This window comes from Camelina sativa, chromosome 17 (genome assembly GCF_030686135.1).
Source record: "Camelina sativa cultivar CO46 ecotype springtype chromosome 17, ASM3068613v1".
NCBI lineage: Eukaryota > Viridiplantae > Streptophyta > Magnoliopsida > Brassicales > Brassicaceae > Camelina > Camelina sativa.
The window spans coordinates 7,563,658-7,586,113 of NC_141896.1; the positions used below are offsets into that span (position 1 = coordinate 7,563,658).

Sequence of the window (22,456 nt, forward strand, 5' to 3'; positions counted from 1 at the left end):
AATAATAAAAAAAAAAGAAACGTAGAGTGAAGCGATGCCGTCCATTTTGAAGCGATGCCGGTGGGACCCAGTAGTATCCGTATCAGACAAGAGACCAAAATAAAAAGAGACCTCAAACGCTCTTCTTCCTTTCAATTCAACCGGAGGAGCAGCAGCAAAATCAAACGAAACGCTTTTTTTTTTTTAAACTTAATTTGAAACTCTCCACCGCACACCACAAGAGAGATTCTCGCCGGAGAAGAAAAAGGGCTTTCCTTTCCAGAGATTGCCGGAGAAAAGTTGTTGACTTTATCACTCCCCAAGTCCTCTCTCCCATCCCCTCTCCCCCACAAGTAGAGATTTTTTCTGCTCCAATCTCATCATCATCTGGGGTTTTGTTTTGCCCCCTTTCTTTTCAAATGGTAAATTCAAATGCATTAACTCCTTCCCCTTTGGCAATTGGAAACCCTAGTTGCTGTTAATGTTGTTGTGGCGTTTGCTTACCTTTTTGGTTTTCCTTAATCGAGACTCTAATTCTTTTGCCTATGATTACTGCAAGGTTTTGGTTTGACTATGTCCTAGCTCTCTTTGACCAGCTTGCTCTTTGTCTGACTTTTTCGTATAGTGTTTTTTGCTTAGAGCTGCAATGTAGATGATATATGTGTTAATTGAACTCGTGATTTAGTGGAGGCAGTATTGTTGATGTGTTTTTTATTGCAATGCAATGGTTGCAGGCTGCTCCAGTCATAATTGTGGGGTCACATGTGTGGGTTGAAGATCCACATTTGGCATGGATAGATGGACAAGTTACTCGAATCGATGGTGATAACATTCATGTCAAAACTAACAAGGGGAAAACTGTAAGTTTCTTTAAGATTATACCTTTACCTTTAAGATTATATCAACGATTAGTTTGATACCTTCTTTGCTGTCAAGTATAAATGTTCGGACTTCCTTGTTGACCGTGGTTCTCCTCACATATCCATCCATGTGTTGTATATTTCAGGTTGTGACGAATGTATATTTTCCCAAGGATACTGAAGTTCCACCTGTAGGTGTAGATGACATGACAAAACTTTCGTATTTGCATGAGCCTGGAGTCTTACAAAACCTAAAGACAAGATATGAACTCAATGAAATCTACGTAAGATATTTTACCTTTTTTTCTAGCATCTCATACTTTTTGTTGCTGCATACTAATAAGTTTTGTGTTACTTCTGTAGACCTATACAGGGAATATTCTAATTGCAGTTAATCCATTCAAAAGGCTGCCTCATATTTATGAAACCGATATGATGGAACAATATAAGAGAGTTGCACTTGGAGAACTAAGTCCTCATGTTTTTGCAATCGGGGATGCCGCATACAGGTTTGTGCATGTTCACACCCATCTTTTTATCATACTTCTATCTGTTTTGTGTGATAATTTGCTTATTTAGTCACGGTGTGAGATATTAGGGCGATGATTAATGAAGGAAAAAGCAATTCGATTTTGGTAAGTGGCGAAAGTGGTGCTGGTAAAACTGAGACGACAAAGATGCTCATGAGGTACCTTGCCTTTCTGGGAGGGAGGTCTGGTGTAGAAGGAAGGACAGTTGAACAGCAAGTCTTAGAGGTTTCTTTTAACTTTCATGTTTAAATGAGGATTGTTGCATTTATGGTTGTATGCAACTAAATGCTTACATCCCCACTTGAAATATTGCAGTCCAATCCGGTTCTTGAAGCATTTGGCAATGCAAAAACTTTACGAAACAACAATTCGAGGTGCATTCTCCATCTTTCCAAATCTGGTTTTTATCAGCTAAGTTCATTAATTAGTAATTAGTTTATTACCAGGATTTATTGTTAAATGCTTGGTTCCTTAGATTTTTTAAAATTGCTTTTATAATTTTCTGGTTGTGCCTTAAGAAAATTCGTACTCATGATTGTTTTGCCATTTTCATTCTTCTTGATGGCACCACCTTGCAGTCGTTTTGGTAAATTTGTTGAAATCCAATTTGACAAGAATGGAAGGATATCTGGGGCAGCTATTAGGACTTATCTGCTGGAGAGGTCCCGTGTTTGCCAAATCTCAGATCCCGAAAGGAACTACCATTGCTTTTATCTTCTTTGTGCTGCTCCGCCAGAGGTATCACATAATTCTTTTGGTAACTGAAACATTATGTGCATGTTCACCCCATTCCGATATCATACACTTTATTGTCTAAATTCTTGGTTATTTTCCAGGATATAGAGAAGTACCAGCTGAAAAACCCGCAGTCATTCCATTACCTAAATCAGTCAAGTTGTTATAAATTGGATGGTGTTGATGATGCTAATGAATACCTTGAAACAAGAAAAGCTATGGATGTAGTTGGAATCAGTAATGATGAACAGGTCCTCAAATTGATGTGTTAAAGAGGTTAGGTTTCTGTTCCGCTACTTTCATGTTAGGGTCTGACGTCTAAAGTAATATTTACAGGAGGCAATCTTCAGGGTGGTTGCTGCAATTCTTCATCTTGGTAACATTGATTTTGGGAAAGGGGAAGAGATTGATTCCTCTGTCATCAAGGATGAAGAATCCCGACATCATCTTAACTTGGCGGCAGAGCTACTTATGTATGCTACTTCGTTTCTTACTATATTTGACACTGTTTTCCATTTTTGTTTTAGTGGATTATTCTCTAAATTGTGCACTTGTTTTGATAGGTGTGACGCCCAGAGCCTAGAAGATGCTCTTATTAGGCGTGTGATGGTTACGCCTGAAGAGATTATCACGAGAACGCTTGATCCCAACAGTGCAATTGTTAGTAGGGATACCCTGGCCAAGACAATATATTCTCACTTGTTTGACTGGTGAAGCTATTCAAGCGAACCCCCTCTTCCATTTTCCCGCCTGGCATTTATATATTTATATATTCCATAATACATTGTATCCTGTCATCTACAGGATTGTGAACAAAATTAATACTTCCATCGGGCAGGACCCAAGGTCAAAGTCGATTATTGGAGTTTTGGATATCTATGGGTTTGAAAGTTTCAAATGCAATAGGTATTGTTTTATGTAAAACATAATTTGCTTTCACCTTTAGCCCATTTCATTCCAGGAGTGTAGGGACGACCAATCTAGACATGTTTAGATAGCTTTAAAGAAATAATCCCTTGTCATGTTCTGCTATTCGAACTGAAAAATTGCCTATTTCTCTATTTTTTCTGCAGCGTGCGTCTCAAAATATAATAGAATTACAAGAGTTAGCTGTGAATTTTTGTGATACTACGTGGGTTACATATAGTTTCATATAATGTCTGTCAAGATTTTGGAAGGAAATTGCTAAACGTGGAAAGTTGGTAGATTTATCAATTATTGAAGTTGTCGTTGATTTCATGTTCTGCTTATGATACAGTTTTGAGCAATTCTGCATCAATTTCACGAATGAAAAACTGCAACAGCATTTTAATCAGGTTAGCGTTTTTATATTTCCCTAGTTGATCAGCCCTTTTGGTTTTTGATAAGTAGATTGGACTTATTCTGGTAGCATTTTTTTGCAGCATGTTTTCAAGATGGAGCAGGAAGAGTATACCAAAGAAGAGATCGATTGGAGTTACATAGAGTTTATTGATAACCAAGATGTTCTCGATTTAATTGAAAAAGTATGTTTCTCGTTTCTTATAATTTAACAGACTTACATTTTCAGTTTGTTATATCTGATTGCTTCATGAAAACTATATTTAGGTTTAAGAGCAGAGATCTTGTTTATTGCACAACTATGTTTTTTTTTTGGGCAAAATTGCACAACTATGTTATGCTTTCCCTTTTCTTATGTTAAAATTGCATGTCTTCAATCAGAAACCAGGAGGAATTATTGCACTTCTAGATGAAGCCTGGTAAGCTTTATCGTTCTCTGATTGACTTGTATGGCTTTCATATAGTAGTATAGTACTATCCACTCATGTTTATTGGTTGATTCAACACAGCATGTTTCCCACGTTTAACCATTACAACTTCTCCCAAAAGTTGTACCAGACGTTCAAAAACCACAAGAGATTTTCCAAACCGAAGCTCTCTCCCACTGATTTTACCATATCGCATTATGCGGGAGAGGTATAGTATTGCTTCTTCATGATTTTTTTTTCGTGTACTTTTCTAAATGAATTGAAATTGAAGCTTTCTTCTTTTGATGTGTTTCCAACATTCTGCAAGGTTACTTATCAATCAGACAATTTTCTCGATAAGAACAGGGATTATATAGTTGCTGAACATCAAGCGCTATTTACTGCATCTAATTGCTCATTTGTGGCGAGTTTGTTTCATGCACTTCATGAAGACTCATCCAGGTCATCAAAATTTTCTTCCATTGGGTCACGGTTCAAGGTATTTTGCATATTTGCATGTAAAAGTCCTAAATATGTATTGCAAGCTTTAAAGTAAGTTTATTGATATTACTTATCTATATTGCAGCAACAACTTCACTCACTGATGGAAACGCTGAATGGTACAGAACCTCATTACATCAGATGTATAAAGCCGAACAATGTTCTTAAACCTGGTGTCTTTGAGAACTTCAACGTCATTCATCAATTACGTTGTGGGGTAAGGATGTCCCGTGTATTTATATATCTTGTTAGACCTATAATACACCGTCCCCTTTGTATCTTTATATAAATTTATAAGTGCAATCACCAAAATAAGTATACAATAACACACTTACTTAATACGATGGTTCTTTATATGTTTTGTATTCATTAAATGCAGTCTCCTCAGAAAATAACAACTAGTTTCATTTGTAGGGTGTTCTTGAGGCCATTAGGATCAGTTGCGCTGGCTATCCTACCAGGCTTGCCTTCTATGATTTTCTTGACCGTTTTGGTCTCCTTGCTCCAGAAGTTTTGGAAGGAAAGTAAGTCTCTCTCTGAGATTTATCTCCATGAAAACACTTTTATTGAAATTAACATGAGTGTAGTAAGCAATTTTATCATATATTCTTTTACAGTTATGATGATAAAGTAGCTTGCCAAATGATTCTTGATAAGAAAGGTCTGAGGGACTACCAGGTGTGATATGAATTTTCATTTTGGTTTGCTGCTTTTCTTTCCAACTTATTTTCTTACAAGTTCATGGATACTTTTAGCGTTGTGGTCTTGATTCTATGGGATCGTAACCTTTTTACAAGAAAAAAAAAATCTCCCTTCTATCATTCTCACTATCGACGTCGTCAGTATTTGTTCAGGGATCACATACGTACCTTTACCATGTTGTTCCCAGGTAGGAAAGACAAAGATTTTCCTTCGAGCTGGTCAGATGGCTGAATTAGATGCGAGGAGAGCAGAGGTGCTTGGGAATGCTGCCAGAGTTATTCAGAGGCAATTCCGCACATGTTTTGCCAGAAAGAATTTCCGTTCTATTCGCAATGCTGCTATTGTTTTGCAATCCTTCCTACGAGGTATTTTCTGCACATCAGTAAGGTTTGACTACGGTGTAGGCTGTTCAGTCAGAATCATAGTGCTTACGCATTCTTTTCTCATTGCCTCCTTTATGTTCCATCATTTGGAGCATAATCCTTTCTTACCAGCTCATTGTTTTCTGTTTGATCATTTATTCTCCTTTTCTATTGGTAGTACTAGCTGGTAATTTTATTTTTGTTGTATATATATGCTTTATTAATTGCAGGCGAAATTTCCCGGACAATACACAAAAAACTGAGAATAGAAGCTGCAGCTCTAAGATTCCAGAAGAATTACCGCCGGTACATCGACAGGAAATCTTTTGTTACCACAAGATCATCGACAATCGTGTTGCAGACTGGCTTAAGGGCTATGATTGCACGTAGTGAATTCAGGTTAAGAAGGCAAACAAAAGCCGCCATTGTGCTTCAGGTAGATCGCAGTTTCCTTGTTACTGGGAGCGAACTACATATAACCTTCTTAGGACGGAAATAGGCAAAGTTTGGTGACAGTTTCTTTGATGCATAAAAAATTCTTATCTCCTTTGTTTTCAGGCTCATTGGCGTGGTCGCCAAGCGTACTCATACTACGCAAGACTTCAGAAGGCAGCAATAGTCACGCAATGTGCCTGGAGATGCAGACTTGCTAGAAGAGAGCTTAGGATGCTGAAAATGGTTAGATTCTTTGCTTTATAACTTTTTGCTGTTTGTGTGCATGAAAAAAATTATTCAGCTGTTTACTTCCATGCTGACATTGTTTTAGGCTGCAAGAGAGACTGGTGCTCTTAAAGATGCTAAAGATAAATTGGAGAAGCGGGTTGAAGAGCTTACCTGGCGTATACAACTAGAGAAGCGGTTAAGGGTAACTTAGATGTCAATTTTTCGTTTGGAGATTCTTAGGTTAAACCAGGTTGCAGGTTGTGGTCTGCAAAGTCAGTTACAAATTTGGATTATATTGTTATCTTTATACTGATAAACAGACTGATCTTGAGGAGGCAAAGGTGCAAGAAGTTGCAAAGCTGCAAGAGGCATTGCATACCATGCAGTTACAATTGAAGGAAGCTACTGCAATGGTAGTAAAAGAACAGGAGGCGGCTCGAATAACAATTGAAGAAGCAAGTTCAGTTAATAAGGAACCTGTTGTTGTTGAAAATACAGAGAAGATTGATACTTTGAGCAACGAAGTTGACAGGCTAAAGGTAAAAAACTGACATATTTAATCCAAATAGCTTCAAGATGTAACTGTCTGCACCATAAATGCAGATGTGTAAATTTAATAATGAGAATTCTTTCTGTTTCTGGATTTAAGAAAGAAAATGCTTGATGTTGAAAGCCTCCATATTTGATTTTTTTGTGTCACTGATCTTTAATCTGAACATGGTCCTAATGCAGGGACTGTTGTCATCAGAAACACATAAGGCAGATGAAGCAAAGCAGGCTTATAGTAGTACTTTGGTCCAAAATGAGGAATTACGTAAGAAACTTGAAGAAGCTGGGAGAAAAATAGAGCAGTTTCAAGATTCTGTTCAGAGGTTTGTTTTCATATCCAAATTTGAGATTATGATGCATTTGTTTACCCTTGTTAATATGCTTTTATTTTCTCACGTCAATACGCCATGCAATTAGAGCTATAATTAGTGTTGGATATTGCATTTAGGGCCTATTTGTTCTCTTAATTAAGAAGACTAACAAAAGATTCCCTTCCTATAAATTAGATTCCAAGAAAAGGTCTTTAACTTAGAGTCGGAGAATAAAGTACTTCGGCAACAAACTCTTACCATCTCACCGACTTCTAGAGCTTTGGCTCTAAGACCAAAATCTACCATAATTCAGGTACTAGTGGACACCGGCTATGTCTTTGCATTGAACTTCTTAACTGTGAGTATGACCTTTTTGATATTTCCTTGGAATTTCAGAGAACTCCCGAGAAAGATGCTTTCTCGAATGGAGAAAGAACACAGCTTCAGGTATGTTAACAAACAAAACAAGCCCCTTGTTTAATTACCATTTCCAGTGATGGAGATCTAATACTTGATGATATGCTCCAGGAACCTGAAACTGAGGATAGGCCCCAGAAATCGCTTAATCAGAAACAGCAGGTAGCTATCACTTTGAAGCCTTGTCACATATGTCATTTGCGGCAACAGATGCTCTGTTTTGTGTCAATATGCATTTTGCATACTCAGTATGTGCGGTTTTCCATCTTGCAGGAAAATCAAGAGCTATTACTGAAGTCTATTTCAGAAGATATAGGATTTTCTGAAGGCAAGCCTGTTGCTGCCTGCCTGATATTTAAGTGTCTGATACACTGGAGATCTTTTGAAGTAGAAAGAACCAGTATATTTAATCGTATTATCGAGACAATAGCATCTGCAGTCGAGGTAGTATTGATGTTCTCTCATACCTACGCAAATCTTCTTTTAGGGCTGTAGTATGTGTTCCAAGTGTTGGACAGTTCACCTGCTGCATGGGTGGTCGCATGCTAAATTTTACATCTTTGCAGATGCAGGAAAACAACGATGTACTATGCTATTGGTTATCCAATTCCGCCACACTATTAATGTTGCTTCAACGCACTCTGAAAGCCGGTGCTACAGGAAGCATAATTACTCCCAGACGTCGGGGAATGCCTACATCTTTGTTTGGACGGGTGTCTCAGGTGGTTAGAAGTGTTACATATCTCTCTTAAATGCTTTGATTTCATTAATCTCACTTTTCTCTGCATAATAGAGTCTCCGAGGTTCTCCACAAAGTGCTGGATTTCCATTTATGAATGGAAGAGCGATTGGCGGTGGGCTAGATGAACTACGTCAAGTCGAAGCTAAATATCCTGCTTTGCTGTTCAAGCAGCAACTCACCGCTTTCCTAGAAAAGATATATGGAATGATCCGAGACAAGATGAAGAAAGAGATTTCTCCTCTGCTTGCTTCTTGCATCCAGGTAGGCATTCTTTTTAGTTTCCTTTTGCTCTCACAGAAAAATATTGTTTTTCTATAAGTGTGGTATTAAACCCCCTAAGCCTGGTTTTGCTTTTGTGGTTTGATGGAAACAGGCTCCAAGGACACCAAAGGCACCACGTTCTGGTTTAGTAAAGGGACGTTCACAAAATAATTTTGTTGCTCAACAAGTGCTAATTGCTCATTGGCAAAGCATTGTTACATGTCTAAACGGCCACTTGAGGACTATGAGGGCCAATTATGTGAGTAAAAAAATAAGAATAGCCACAGCTGACATGTATTAGTTTTCAACTGTCTTTGTCTTTTTTATCACAAACTTTGGACCTTTCCAAAACTGCAGGTGCCTTCGTTGCTAATTTCTAAAGTGTTCGGGCAGATATTTTCATTTATCAATGTTCAGTTGTTTAACAGGTAAAATGTGTTATAGTTGGCACTGTCAAGTCGCTATATAGTAGATATCCACTTATGTTTTTCTTTTTTGTCAATCGTGTAGCCTTCTTTTGAGACGTGAGTGCTGCTCGTTTAGCAATGGAGAGTATGTAAAAACAGGGCTTGCGGAGCTGGAAAAGTGGTGCCATGATGCAACGGAGGAGGTAATAGATGTTTAAATCCTCTTTGGATATTTCCGACAGTTTGCTTATTAAAAGATGCTTGTTGTGTTCTAGTTTGTTGGTTTGGCTTGGGATGAACTAAAGCACATCAGACAAGCTGTTGGCTTCTTGGTTATACATCAGAAGCCTAAGAAGAGCTTAAAAGAGATAACTACCGAACTTTGTCCGGTTAGTTCAATTGTTTTTTGCGCCCTTTTCTTCATCAGTTAATCTCATGTAAATCGAATGAAACTTCTTTGTTTCTCTGCAGGTGCTTAGCATTCAGCAAGTGTACAGGATCAGTGTTATGTATTGGGACGACAAATACGGTACACAGAGCGTATCTCCAGAGGCAAGTGAATATTTTTCAGTCTTGATTTCGCTTTCATCTGATTGATAGACCCGCTCGAGCAAATCGTTTACATTAGTCTTACTTGGAGTCATGTTTTAAGAAAATCCAAGATTATTGAGAGCGTAATGTAATAGAAGAGGTAAGTATGTTCTTTTAAATTCGCTTAACAAACAATGGTGATGCAGGTGATAGCAAGCATGCGGCTTACGATGTCAGATGAATCAACGAACGTGATCAGCAACTCGTTTTTACTAGATGATGATTCGAGGTAAACCCCAGAAAGAAAAAGAAAAAAAAAACATTAACAAAACAAACGCTAAGATTTCACTTTTAAAAGGGTTGATCTTTTGAAAAAATTATGGGTCTTGGTGATTCTTTTTTGCAGCATCCCATTCTCGGTTGACGATATCTCGAAATCGATGCAAAACGTAGAGGTTGCAGAGGTTGATCCTCCTCCTATGATTCGCCACAACTCTAACTTCATGTTCTTGTTGGAAAGGTCAGACTGAAGTTGCAGACAGAAGTAGTAAATTCCCTTTACCCGATCGATCTCTAGGACATTCTTCAGATTAGGAGATCAGAATTGTGCTGTACATTAGTACATTAGGCCTATCTTTACCAGTGGCTTTGGTACTATTCTTCTATTAATATGGGGTATAATGGGTAGGAAAACTATATATTTAAAAAAAAAAAAAAAAACCATTGCAACTGTTGTCATTTGTGAATTAATTGTTTGTGGCCATGTTTGATAGATCATTTGCTTAATGAAAATTTCCCTTCGTTCATAGTATTTTTTCAAATTGTTAGGCTGATTTTGTTATTTGATCACGTGACTCTTTTTATGCTGACTCAACTGCTAAAAAGCTCAACTGATTTTGTCATTTAATCCTAATATCGTTTGTGAACAGTAATGTTTCCTGATTTGGATTTCAACCGTTCAATCGGATTTACGGTTAACGTACGAATCCTGAAATGTCTTTCTACAAAGAACCATGTCATGTTTCTCTCTTGATCATCGTGACAACAACACACAACCGGACCTAACAGAGAATCTATACTTCTAGCTTTGCACGTTGCTGCCTCCTCATCATAATTGCATGGAATTGCTTTCCGTTGAGAAAGACAGGCTCATTTTCTATAAGGTCCACTGGTTGCGGAACTCGACTCACCATTTGGGGATTCCATATCTGCAAAAAGTTTATAAATGGAGTAGTAAGGTGTAAGACAAATCCACCATTTACGTATGGCATCTTTTTAATCGCTGTGTGGAACTGCTTCGGGGTATAATGTTCTGTAACAACTAACAAGTTCACCGTAAGCAAACATGGTTTTAGCATCAATAGCAAGCATGGTTCACTGTATGCAATTGTGCATCAAGAAACTGGAGGCTCAAAGATACAGTAGAACCTCTATAAATTAATAACCTTTAAATTAATATTCGCTATATATTAATAAATTTTTCTGTTCTCGAGTTGGACTGGTGTAAAAAATGACATATTTCGATAAAATAATAATATTTCGATAAAATAATAAAATAATATTTTTTTTTTGAAAATCTTATGTAAAATTATGATCCTATCAATATTATAAATTAATAATCAAATAAACTAATATATATATCTAAGAAAATTTTGTGAAATATGACTTTATTGTTGTTTGGCTATTCTTGAATTTGCATTATTGTTGGAGCACATTTTAAATCTTTCTGACTGCATCAAAAACTTTACGTGTTGTCTTCTCAAATCGCATCCAAAAATTGTAGAGAGTTCTAGACGCGATAGTTGCTTCCTTATGTGTAATTGGTTCTAAAGGTACCGCAACATCTTCTTCAACTTTATCATCACCATGAAAGATAGTAGCAGGGATTTCTTCTAAACTCCGAACTTTTGAACATGTATCACAAAAATAAAACAATATGTAAATTATAAAAAATAAAGAATTAAAAATTAAAAATTATACAAAAAGTATCTTATCTTTTAATAAAAAAATTCTAAAACTATGAAAATGAAAAATCCTCTTCATAAATTAAAACCTCTATAAATTATTAAAATTTTTCATTGTCTCAACCTTATTAATTTATAGAGATTTTACTGTAGTTCTTCAAAAGATATGAGTTTCTTGCAGTTATTGAGGCAGAGAGTTACCAAAGAGGTAAGTAAGATCGCTGATGCTAAAAATCGATTTTGCAGGGCTTAGCAGGGAGTAGAGCTCAATCAAAAAGCCACCATACACCTACAAAAAGAAAAAAAAAAGAAAAAAAAGCAACATGAATTCAGGTTAAGTGAACAGAACAAGTCAGTTCATCACATTTCAGTTGTTGCTGATGAACTGAGAAACTAAAGCAAACAATAGAAGAGATGATTATATAAACTTTAGTTTTCAAAGTTAGTAATTCATATAATTGCCACATGTGTCAAGTATATCGATAATATTTTGACATGTGTGAAAAAAAAAATATTTAATAATTATAGGAAAACTAAAAAATCTAAAAATAAAAGGATAACAATTAATATTTTTGAAAAGTATATAGAACCAAAAGTAATCTAATTCTAATAGGAAATTTATCTATTAAATTACTAATTTCAATAGGAAAATATGTGCAATTAATAAGGAAAATATTTGCAATTTAATTGCAATTATTATTTATTATAATCATATAGTAAAAAGAAACTTATACAGAAATGATTAAAGTATAAAAAGGTTTAATGTGTTAAAATTAGTGATTAACATAATATGTAAAAAATAAGATAATCAAAATAAGAAATTGATATAATTTTCTTAAGGTTTTTCTATATGTGAATGATTTGATAGCGTATTCAATCCCCTATATATTAATAGAGAAGCACTCTCTTGAAAAAGTTGATGTGTCGTCGCCAGAGAGCTCGAGACACATTTAGCAAAAAACCCTCAAATTTTCTACTTAATTACATTAACATGCCACTATATTTAAAAAATAAATAATTAACTGAATAATAATTAGATATGTCATCAATTCTCACACAAATTTAAATATCACATATTAAAATTAATTAAATAATTACATACTATTTTAAATCAAAATTTCACAAAAATTTACTTACAAATATACAAGTCAAAGTTATAATATTTTTAAGAAATCAATATAAAATATTGATTTCTTAAAATCAATATAAAATATTGATTTCTTAAAATCAATATAAGTAAAATATTCTAAAAAGGCTATAAAAACATATAAAATTAATAAAAATAAAGAACATATAACTTATTAAACATATAACTTATTAAACATATAACTTATTAACAAAATCATATAAAATGTTATTTTTATGTTAGTATTATTACCATAATAATTTAAATAATAAGCTTTCAATAGTTATTATAATTGATTATAAAAAGAAATATATTACTCCTGAATTATCTCCAACTCATTTAAGGAAACTTAATTTCCAATAAATATAGATTTATATATATTCATAAATAAATATAAAAATGACAACAAATTAGGGGATATCATGATGTGTGATTATTTATAAATATCTAAGTATGTAAATTAATTAATCTCAACATTTAGTGTGATTATTCATTAAAAAATGGAAATATTGATAACTAAATAGGAATATATGTTTTAATTGTACATTAATCAATGTGCTATTAAAAAGAAATGAGACAATAACTCTTATCATTATAAATAAACTTAGTACCCAAAAAAAAATCATAATATATTTAAAATGAGTGATTATTAGATTATGTAAAATTGTTATAGTTACTCGATTAACCATAAATATAAAAATTTGATTTTTAAAGCACACAAAAATATATATATTTCCATAAATTGTAACATTTTATAAATATTTTCTTTACCACGTTCACATAATTCACAGGTGAAATGTATTCTTACATGAATATGTTGATTTTGAAATTTCATTAATTTTTTTATAATGGTTTTTTTGGTAATAATCCGTTATTTATAGAAAATATTAACAAACCGACTAACTCAAAATATTTAAATAGCCTAATCACAAATATTAAATTAATAAATTAGATTATTTTCAGAAAATTTAGTTTAGAATCTGATTGTTACTAACATATGATAAAATTAATTAATTAAACTACCGAGTAATTTAGTATATGTTGTTATGATAATATAAGAAACATGCAAAATTGTTATGATTACAAAATAAAACATAAAATATATGAATTTGATTTTTAAACCACACAAAAGACATGTTGCAATAAACAGTAACATTTTATCAATATTTATCTTCCACATTTAAATATTTCACGAGTGAAACATATTTTTTACACGAAAAAAGCAGCTTTGAATAAATAAATAAAAATTTTTAGTTACATATTATGTTTGACACAAACAAATATTGGTTCTAGAATAATAATTTTGCTTATAATAATTTTCTTTAAATCGATTTATCCCGCATATAGTACGGGTTGTTACCTAGTATTATATTATTATATAAATTTTGGTTTTCAAAATTAATAACTCATGTGATCGCGACACGTGTCAATTTTAATAATTAAAATTTTTGTTATGTGTTATATAAAAACTTTGTTTTAACATATTTGTAAATTATAAGAAATTCAAAAATTAAACAATTTAATAAATATAAAACAGTCTACGTTATACATAATCTATCTATGTGTGAAGAAGTGAGTAATGGAAGAATCACTGGTACATAACGTTATACAGTACATTAGGCCTATCTTTGCTAGTGGCTTTGGTTCTATTCTTCTATTAATATGGGGTATAATGGGTAGGAAAACTATATATTAAAAAAAAAAAAACCATTGCAACTGTTGTTATTTGTGAATTAATTGTTTGTGGCCATGTTTGATAGACCATTTGCTTAATGAAAATTTCCCTTCGTTCATAGAATTTTTTTTCAAATTGTTAGGCTGATTTTGTTATTTGATCACGTGACCTTTTTATGCTGACTCAACTGCTAAAAAGCTCAACTGATTTTGTCATTTAATCCTAAGATCGTTTGTGAACAGTAATGTACGAATCCGATTTGGATTTCAACCGTTCAATCGGATTAATTTACGGTTAACGTACGAATCCTGAAATGTCTTTCTACAAAGAACCATGTCATGTTTCTCTCTTGATCATCGTGACAACAACACACAACCGGACCTAACAGAGAATCTATACTTCTAGCTTTGCACGTTGCTGCCTCTTCAACATAATTGCATGGAATTGCTTTGCGTTTTTTTTTTGTAAAACTAAAAATATTTTATAACCGTTACAATGTTTAGTTTCTTTCACACAGCTTTGGTGATCAACATATTGGTATTTTGTGTTATCTCACTGATCCAATGAAAGTAGACGTAGCAGAAACAGAGGAAAAACACCTGCTTGGAACCGCTGATACAGAGAATGGACAATATTAATGCATTCAAAAACATCTAAGACCCTAGTACGACTATATACTGCCATTGAAAGGAACGATTCTGGTCAGTGGTCACACTCATAATAGCATTAAGAACTGATCTTGAGTTTATATATTACTATTATTTAACGTGTTAAATGTTCCATTCTCAAGAACTGATCTTGAGTTTATATAATAACATAATGTTATTTTCTTCAAATTTTTTTTTAAGTCTCCTCATTGAACATTAAAGAACCAATTATAAGAACAGCTGGCCAAGTTAGGAAACGAGGCAATATCTGTTACTTTTCTATTGAAGAAATTAATGTTTAAATAGTAGTAAACTAAAAGAAAAAGACTAAGGGAGATTATTCTCTTTCTAATAACGACTAGCAAGCACGTCCAGCACACTGAGGGTAAATGGTATATATGTACATGTCATATGTTTTTAAATGGTATATTTTACATTAGCAATGTTTTAGATTATCAATCTATTTTTTTAAAAAGCTGGCTATCATTTGTTGAAAATATAGTAAATTGTTATAAATGTACTAAAAACATAAGTAACATGGTAGGTATATATGACTGTATATGATATATGAGAATGGATTAAAGGATGATACAAATGACTAAATGGGTAAATGTATATTGATTTTTTTTTTTTGGCATAAAATTTGTATGAACTGGTAGAGAGATACAAACTCAAAGAATAAAATGATTATTCAAAAAAAAAAACATGATTTTGGATAATAATGACTTTAAAAACTCAGAATATTCATCCAGGTGTGCATGCGTTGACTTTGAATAATAAAGCTGAGTTTTCCCTTAACTAAAGCTTCCTGTCTCACTCTTGATCTCAATGTTGTAGCGTAATTGTCCCAAAAGCGAGAGAGGGAAGGAACTTGAAGTCAAATGTCCTCGTCCCCTGCACCTCCTGGTAACTACGATGTCTTCATCAGCTTCCGAGGTGAAGACACTCGAAGAACCGTCGCTAGCTATTTGTACAAACAACTTGTCACCAGAGGGATTTTCACCTTCAAAGACGATCCAAGGATCGAGCTAGGAGACTCCATCCCCGAAAAACTCGAAGAGGCCATCAAGAATTCAAGGTTTGCCGTTGTGGTTATCTCAAAGAGCTACGCTACTTCAAAGTGGTGTTTGGACGAGCTTCATCTGATAATGAAACTTAGATTGGAAGAAAAGATATGTGTCATCCCAGTCTTCTACGACGTTATCCCCTCTGACGTTAAAAATCTTCGAGGGACTTTTGCTTTAACATGCCACCGAGGTTGTAAATTAGCGCAGAAGATTCCCAAATGGAGAGTAGCCCTTAAACGTATCGGAAACCGAAAAGGCGCAGAGTCTAGTAAATAGTAAGGATTTTTTCTCCCTTTTATTTAACAATGTGCCTACGTATCCATTGAATCCTTACTGTTTGTTTATTGATATTGTCAGCAAGGACGATGTCACGATGGTTGAAGAAATTGTTAAAGTTATTTCACGCAAGTTGTTCTCTATGGTGCCAACGGCTCCTGAGGATATCGTTGGAATGGAAGCTCATTTGGCACAAATCAACCCTCTCTTGGCCATGGACATCCACATCAAGAATGACAATGACAATGACACCAACACCAAGGAAGATAAGGTTCGAATGATAGGGATCTGGGGAATGGGAGGCATTGGCAAAACGGCCATAGCCAGGCATCTTTATGAACAACATAAGAAATATTTCTCGAGTCATCATTGTTTCATTCATAAAATTTCTTCGGCACAACATGATCTCTTATATTTACAAAAACAGCTTCTTTCTAATATCCTTGGCGAAGAAGATCTTAAGTTTCAGACCGTTGAGCAGGGAGCTAGTTATATCCATTCAAGGCTTAAGAACCTAAAAGCTTTAGTTGTCCTTGATGAGGTGGATGATGTGAAACAGGTGAATGCCTTGGCAAAGGTTGGATGGTTTGGACCAGGGAGCCGAATCATCATAACCACACGGGACAATAGCTTGCTTAGCTCCTCTAGAGTGAAAAATGTGTACAAAGTTAAGTATTTGGATGATGATATAGCTCTCCAACTCTTCCAGCGGATTGCATTTAAAGGAAGGAATCCTCCTAGGGACAGAGAGTACCAACATCTTTCGGAACGTTTCTGTAGGCTTTCTCAAGGTCTTCCTTTGGCCCTTGTGACTTTCGGCTTTCATCTCCAAGACAAGTCCCTAGGAGGGTGGCAAGATGATTTGAAAATGTTTGAGGAAGCTCCACATGAAGAAATCATGACGGTCTTGAAAACTAGCTATGATAAGTTAGACAGAGTTGGTAAGACTGCTTTTCTTCATGTCTCATGCCTTTTTAATGGAGATCCTGTCGAACGAGTCATAACACTTCTTGAACGAGGTAGAGCGGGAATGAAGGTTTTAGTAGACATGTCTCTCATCGACATATCGGCTGATGGGCGTATAGCTATGCACCCTTTGTTAGAGCAAACTGGGAGACAAATTGTGCATCAAGAATCAGAAAACAGCCCTGCCAAACAACGAATCTTGTGGCAACAGAAGGACATCTGTCGAGTACTTGAAGACAACGCAGTAAGTACAAGCAATGTCCTGAATTCTTTTTTTTTGTTCACCATCTTAATAGTAAGTGTGACATACTGACATGTACATTTAGTATTATATACATCAGGGTACAAGCAAAACCGAAGCCATGGCATTAGATGTTTCTGAGCCGATGTCCAGTGATTTTCATATCAAGTGGAACATGTTCAAGCCGATGCATAATCTCAGTTATTTGAAGATCAACAGGCACTCTGTAGGTTTAAAATCCCGCAGGGAAGATCTGATTCTAGAAAAAAAATGGAGTATTCCCCATAAGCTTAGATTCCTCCATTGGGATGCATATCCATTTACAACCTTGTCTACCAATATCAGTCCAGATTGTCTTGTTGAACTAAATCTATGTTACAGCAAGCTCAAAAAGCTCTGGAGTGGAACCCCGGTATGCTACTTTTGCTGTCTCCTCATATCCTTGCTAATAAATGCATCTTCGTCTTTTGTTAACGTTTCCCTTATTTTTTCTTTTGCTGCATTCGTTTCAGAGACTTCTGCATCTGAGGAAACTCGATTTGACAGGATCTGAGGACCTGAAAGAACTTCCAGATCTTCAGGAAGCAGTGTGTCTCGAGGAGTTGATATTGGAAGGCTGCACTTCCTTGAAACAGATTCCAAAGTCCATTTGCAGCCTATCAAAACTGCAGAAAATTGATGTGTCAAACTGTGATGGGCTTACGCATCTAAGGATCAAAATAACGGAATCTACAAGTACTGTCATCGAAGACACAAGCTTGAGCGTTAGAGCTGTCTACCTGAAATTTTTTAGCACAGAAACGTTTGTAGCAGATTCTCAGGGCATTTCTCTTGAGAATCCATCAATCACAGGCAACTTAAAACTGGAGTTGAAGCTTCTAAAAGGATATGCAGAGCATCTATGTTTTACCTCCGAGAAACACATCTCTCGTGAGCTGATGAAGTTGGAGCTCGAGTCACCTCCCTATGGTTTTAATTCACTCGACATAATGCGGTTTGACAGCAACACGAAGAGAAGTTTCAAGTGTATTAGCTTTGCAGGGTTTCCCTGGTTGATAGAGTTAAATCTAATAAACCTAAACATCCAGGTAATCCCAGATGACATCCACCATATGCGAGTCTTAGAGAAGTTGGACCTCAGTGGGAATAGCTTCAAAGGGTTACCTAGTACAATGAAGCTTCTTAGCAATTTGAAACAGTTGACGCTTTGTAACTGCCGCAGTCTGGACGAATTGCCAGAACTATCTCAGCTGGAGATCCTAACACTTTCTGACTGTACAAACCTCCGAACATTGGTGAAGCTTGATCAGGAAATTAGATACAGTTTGCTCGAGCTTTGGCTTGACAACTGCAAGAACATTGAGTCACTATCAGATGAGCTACGTCATTTCACAAAGTTGACATATTTAGATCTCAGCAGACAAGATTTCGAGACGTTACCGACAAGCATCATTGGCCACACCTCCTTGGTAACTCTATGCCTCAATTACTGCAGCAACCTCGTATCACTGACAGGGCTTCCACGGAGTCTCAAGTGTATAAATGCACATGGCTGCAAGTCTCTAACAGCTTCCACTCTTCCCAGCATAATACATTCTATTGATCTAACTCCTTGCCCCCATTGGAACCAGAACTCCAGTCAAATCACTCGGTTCCCAGTTGGAAGACGCAGTAAACAGGTAAGCTAATAGATTCTTCCACTGTCAATTGTCTCTCTTTCTGTACAAATATAGCTCATTTCCTCGTTTTGTCCCCTTGTACTAGGAGGAACCAGTATGTGCTTGCTTCAAGGAGACTACCAAAGGTACAACGAGTTATCAAGTGGCTATATCAATCCTATTGCAGCATTTAAAGCCATGGTTGTGGGGTTTTTCTTGGTGTGTATTGATTCTGTGTCTGGCTATTCTGCTTGTGAGTCTGGCCATTCTGCTTACGACCGGAACGAATCCTTTCGGCCACAACTAATCTACTTAAACACACATAACTAGTGATGATTTCTCTGTTGTAAGAAACTCACATTTCCAAAGGAGGTGTGACTTGTGAGTGAGTGTTTCATTCTACAAATTTTCCTAATACAAAGAGAGACGAGTTGAGGCAGCAGCATAATTGTGCAGGTGAAAATGCGTAAAGACTCCACTTTTATTATATGAGTAAATCACATTCAAGTGGTGGAAGACATTCATCACTAACCTTGGTTCCGAACAATCTCTCCAAATAATAATCGTTAAAACAAATGCCGAAAACTTTTTTCATGTGGCTCGTCGACGAGGATAAGGTCAACAGAAACTAACCAAAATATTTCCATTACAATTCATCTTTCACAGGAGAACCAAAGAAAAGAAAGAAGAAGAAGCTCAGAACAAGAAGATCTGATGGATGATTAGAAGTTTAGAACAGAGTGAAATGCTTAGAAGACACGATTATTAACTCAATGTTTAGGGTTCTCAGTAAATGCAGCGATAATCAAAGGAGCTCACTCACTGGATTTGCCGTCACCGTCGCACAATCAGCCTCTCGGTTCACTGAAGACGAATAAGACGCACATCGCCGTTTCTACTATACGGTGTCGTTTCCTGAGGCCAATTTTTTTTAACATACATATGGGCCTATTTGGCCCAAGTTCTCCAATACATCATGCGCAATAGCAAAATACTCTTTTTGGTTCTTTTAATTATTTTCTAAACAAATTGTCATTTTTTTTAATCAAGAAAATTACGTAAATCAATCATAAAGATATACCAAATACTGAATAGAAGGTTCTTGTCCAGCGATTAATTGGTATATGTGTTTTATTAAACACATTAGTATGTCAGTACGAAAATATGGTATTGTATCAATTAAATTATAATACTATTAATTTAAACTAGCTATTAATAACTTAATACAAATTAACTATTATTTTTTTCACAAATCGTGCCGAAATACATAAGTTATTTAGGTGGTTTGTAAACCAATTATTATTTGACTGTAAATATTCATGTTCACCCTGCCGGCCCGGATAACTAAAGTAAACTATAATTGGATATATATATATGATCTATATTTAACACAATTTTGTGGAATCAACATGCAAGAAGGATTAGCTTTTTTTTTTTTTTTACAAATTTTCCAAACAAAATATTGTTTAACTTCAAATGAGAAATAGATACTGTATGATTATTCTTCTCGGGTACGTACACTATAAGTCTCGAATAGTATGTGGCTTTTTCAATTCCCTTTTAAAAACGTGATTCAATCGAATCAGGTTTTTAAAACTTATGATGAATGAGAATCACAAAAACTTATGATGAATGATATATAACCGTAAAAATAACCACGTGAATTTTGAATTTAAACCACACACTTTTTAAAACTGTAACACAATTTTGAATTTTGAATATTATTTTTCTTATATTATATTAATCACTAATTTTAACAAATTAAACATTTTTAATACTTTAATCATTTCTGTATAAATTTCTTTTTACTATATGATTATAATAAATAATAATTGCAATTAAATTGCATATATTTTTCTTATTAATTGCATATATTTTCCTTATTAGTTACATATTGAAATTAAAAATTAGTAATTATAAATTGTTTCTTCAGTTGCTGTTCTGATTGCATTATCGATTCGATAACCCTCAGTTGTTGTTTGATGTGAAATTTGAGTTGAGTTGGATCAAGTAGACAGACTCTGCTTTTGTTCTTCTCTCTTCTTTGGTTGATGATAAATGCATAGATTGACTGAGTTATGTATGCTGTGAATAAACCAGTAATTCTTCCATTACTCACTTCTTCACACATAGATAGATATGTATAACGTTTCTGTTGTTTGAATTTCATATGATTTTTGTTCTCTTCTTTTTCTTTTTCTTTGTAGGTATGGCTGTTGAGTTCACTGACGTTGGCTCTAGGTCTTGTGGTTATCAGTGTTCCTGGTGAGTTGGACACGCCACTTCTGTTCCCAACATCCAGAAACAGAGCCTCATCTTCCCATTCAGTTCAGCAGGCGCTTGCAGAACCATCTTCTGCACCCTGGCTGAGGAGGCCTTCAGGGTGGCTTATCTTGGAGCTTCTCATCATCGTCTTTCTCTCCACATCCGCCCTCTACTCACTGCAGCTGAATAAATAACGATGTAAACGATGGTGAGAGGACACATAATATGAACTTTGACCATCTTTTCTTTTGTACTGGACGATTTTTGATTATATCTTTCTTCAGCCAAAGACGACATTGTTCCCGGCTTCGAACAATAAAATTAAGTATCAAAAGCTCAAATTAGATTTTTTAACAATTAGTAAAAAGAAACAAAAAGATTGGTGCTATAAAAATAAATTCTATGAGTTCAGAATGTGCATTTGATTCTTAGATTTATAGGAGAAGCATGACAGTTTCAGAATATGCTTCAAAAATTCTAATATATGTTTAATTGTTATAAACGCAAATGATACCAATATTTTCCGAATAATAATTTTCCATAAAGATTTGGTTAAATAGCTATATTTTTTTATGCTTTGAGTAATTAGTTAGTAAAAACGGAAATGATTTTTTATTTTGAAATTAGGTAGATATGAGGTTAATGTAATAGTAGAAGCAATCTAGGTAATATTGAAAGATATTTGTGATTTTAACTTAATGATTAGCATTTAATCAATTTTAAATATGGTTACTTTCAAAATCGTATTATTCTCACAAAGATTTAGTGATTGAATATATTTTAGTTGTTATCACAATTGTGGTCAGTACTAAATATGCGAAAATTAGTCGGCTAGAAATTTTTTTAAGTTGGTAGGTTAGATAATAAGAAATTTAAGAATAGTTTACTTGTTTTCCAAAATTAGTGATTGATATATTCAAAACTCATGAAATTAAATCTAAAAATTCCTGACAACCACGCGCTAATATACTTCCAGATTATATATTCAAGTTTTATCATAATTTGCAGGTGCAATGGTTTTCTTAACACCAATATTCTACTAAATAAAATACACAAAAGACAAAGTTTTAACCTCTTTTGATTCCGCAAATGGAAGTACAGAGGAGAAGATATATCTATCTTCGTTATCCACATGCCTCAGCAAAGTTTAAGTTGTTGACAACTAAAACAAAATTTGTCCAACTTAAATATGACTTTATTGAGGATTGTCGAAGTTAAAATCCGTTTTGATCTCGTGATGAAATATTTAATCCTCAAAAAAGTAAAAGTCACTTCGAATTTTTTTTCTTTTTTT

The 22,456-nt window shown here is 34.7% G+C and overlaps 2 protein-coding genes and 1 long non-coding RNA gene across 3 annotated transcripts; 2 read left to right on the forward strand and 1 right to left on the reverse strand.

The window, feature by feature from the left end:
• The first annotated feature begins 85 nt into the window (after positions 1-85).
• LOC104756089 (myosin-5) lies at positions 86-10,083 on the forward strand. The gene is made up of 38 exons (XM_010478613.2): positions 86-401; positions 714-839; positions 986-1,123; positions 1,203-1,348; positions 1,438-1,594; positions 1,685-1,743; positions 1,948-2,107; positions 2,206-2,355; positions 2,441-2,577; positions 2,668-2,814; positions 2,909-3,010; positions 3,363-3,420; positions 3,508-3,609; positions 3,806-3,843; positions 3,934-4,060; positions 4,160-4,330; positions 4,418-4,549; positions 4,747-4,856; positions 4,950-5,010; positions 5,222-5,399; positions 5,627-5,832; positions 5,955-6,074; positions 6,163-6,261; positions 6,380-6,598; positions 6,792-6,931; positions 7,115-7,232; positions 7,316-7,366; positions 7,448-7,498; positions 7,610-7,780; positions 7,903-8,058; positions 8,130-8,339; positions 8,452-8,598; positions 8,697-8,767; positions 8,850-8,949; positions 9,022-9,135; positions 9,218-9,298; positions 9,484-9,566; positions 9,684-10,083. Exons 1-38 carry the CDS (start codon positions 399-401, stop codon positions 9,805-9,807), a joined length of 4,563 nt encoding a protein of 1,520 aa, XP_010476915.1. The 5' UTR covers positions 86-398; the 3' UTR covers positions 9,808-10,083.
• A 5,427-nt stretch (positions 10,084-15,510) lies between these two features.
• LOC104759271 (disease resistance protein RPS6-like) lies at positions 15,511-19,384 on the forward strand. Its single transcript, XM_087493856.1, has 5 exons — positions 15,511-16,031; positions 16,114-17,242; positions 17,340-17,651; positions 17,752-18,918; positions 19,004-19,384. Exons 1-5 carry the CDS (start codon positions 15,571-15,573, stop codon positions 19,202-19,204), a joined length of 3,270 nt encoding a protein of 1,089 aa, XP_087349982.1. The 5' UTR covers positions 15,511-15,570; the 3' UTR covers positions 19,205-19,384.
• Positions 16,385-19,785, reverse strand: LOC147923397 (uncharacterized). Its single transcript, XR_015585732.1, has 4 exons — positions 19,430-19,785; positions 18,680-19,308; positions 18,019-18,587; positions 16,385-17,904 (listed from the first exon to the last, which is right to left on the reverse strand). It is a non-coding gene; the product is annotated as an uncharacterized LOC147923397 (long non-coding RNA).
• Between the last annotated feature and the right edge of the window lie 2,671 nt (positions 19,786-22,456).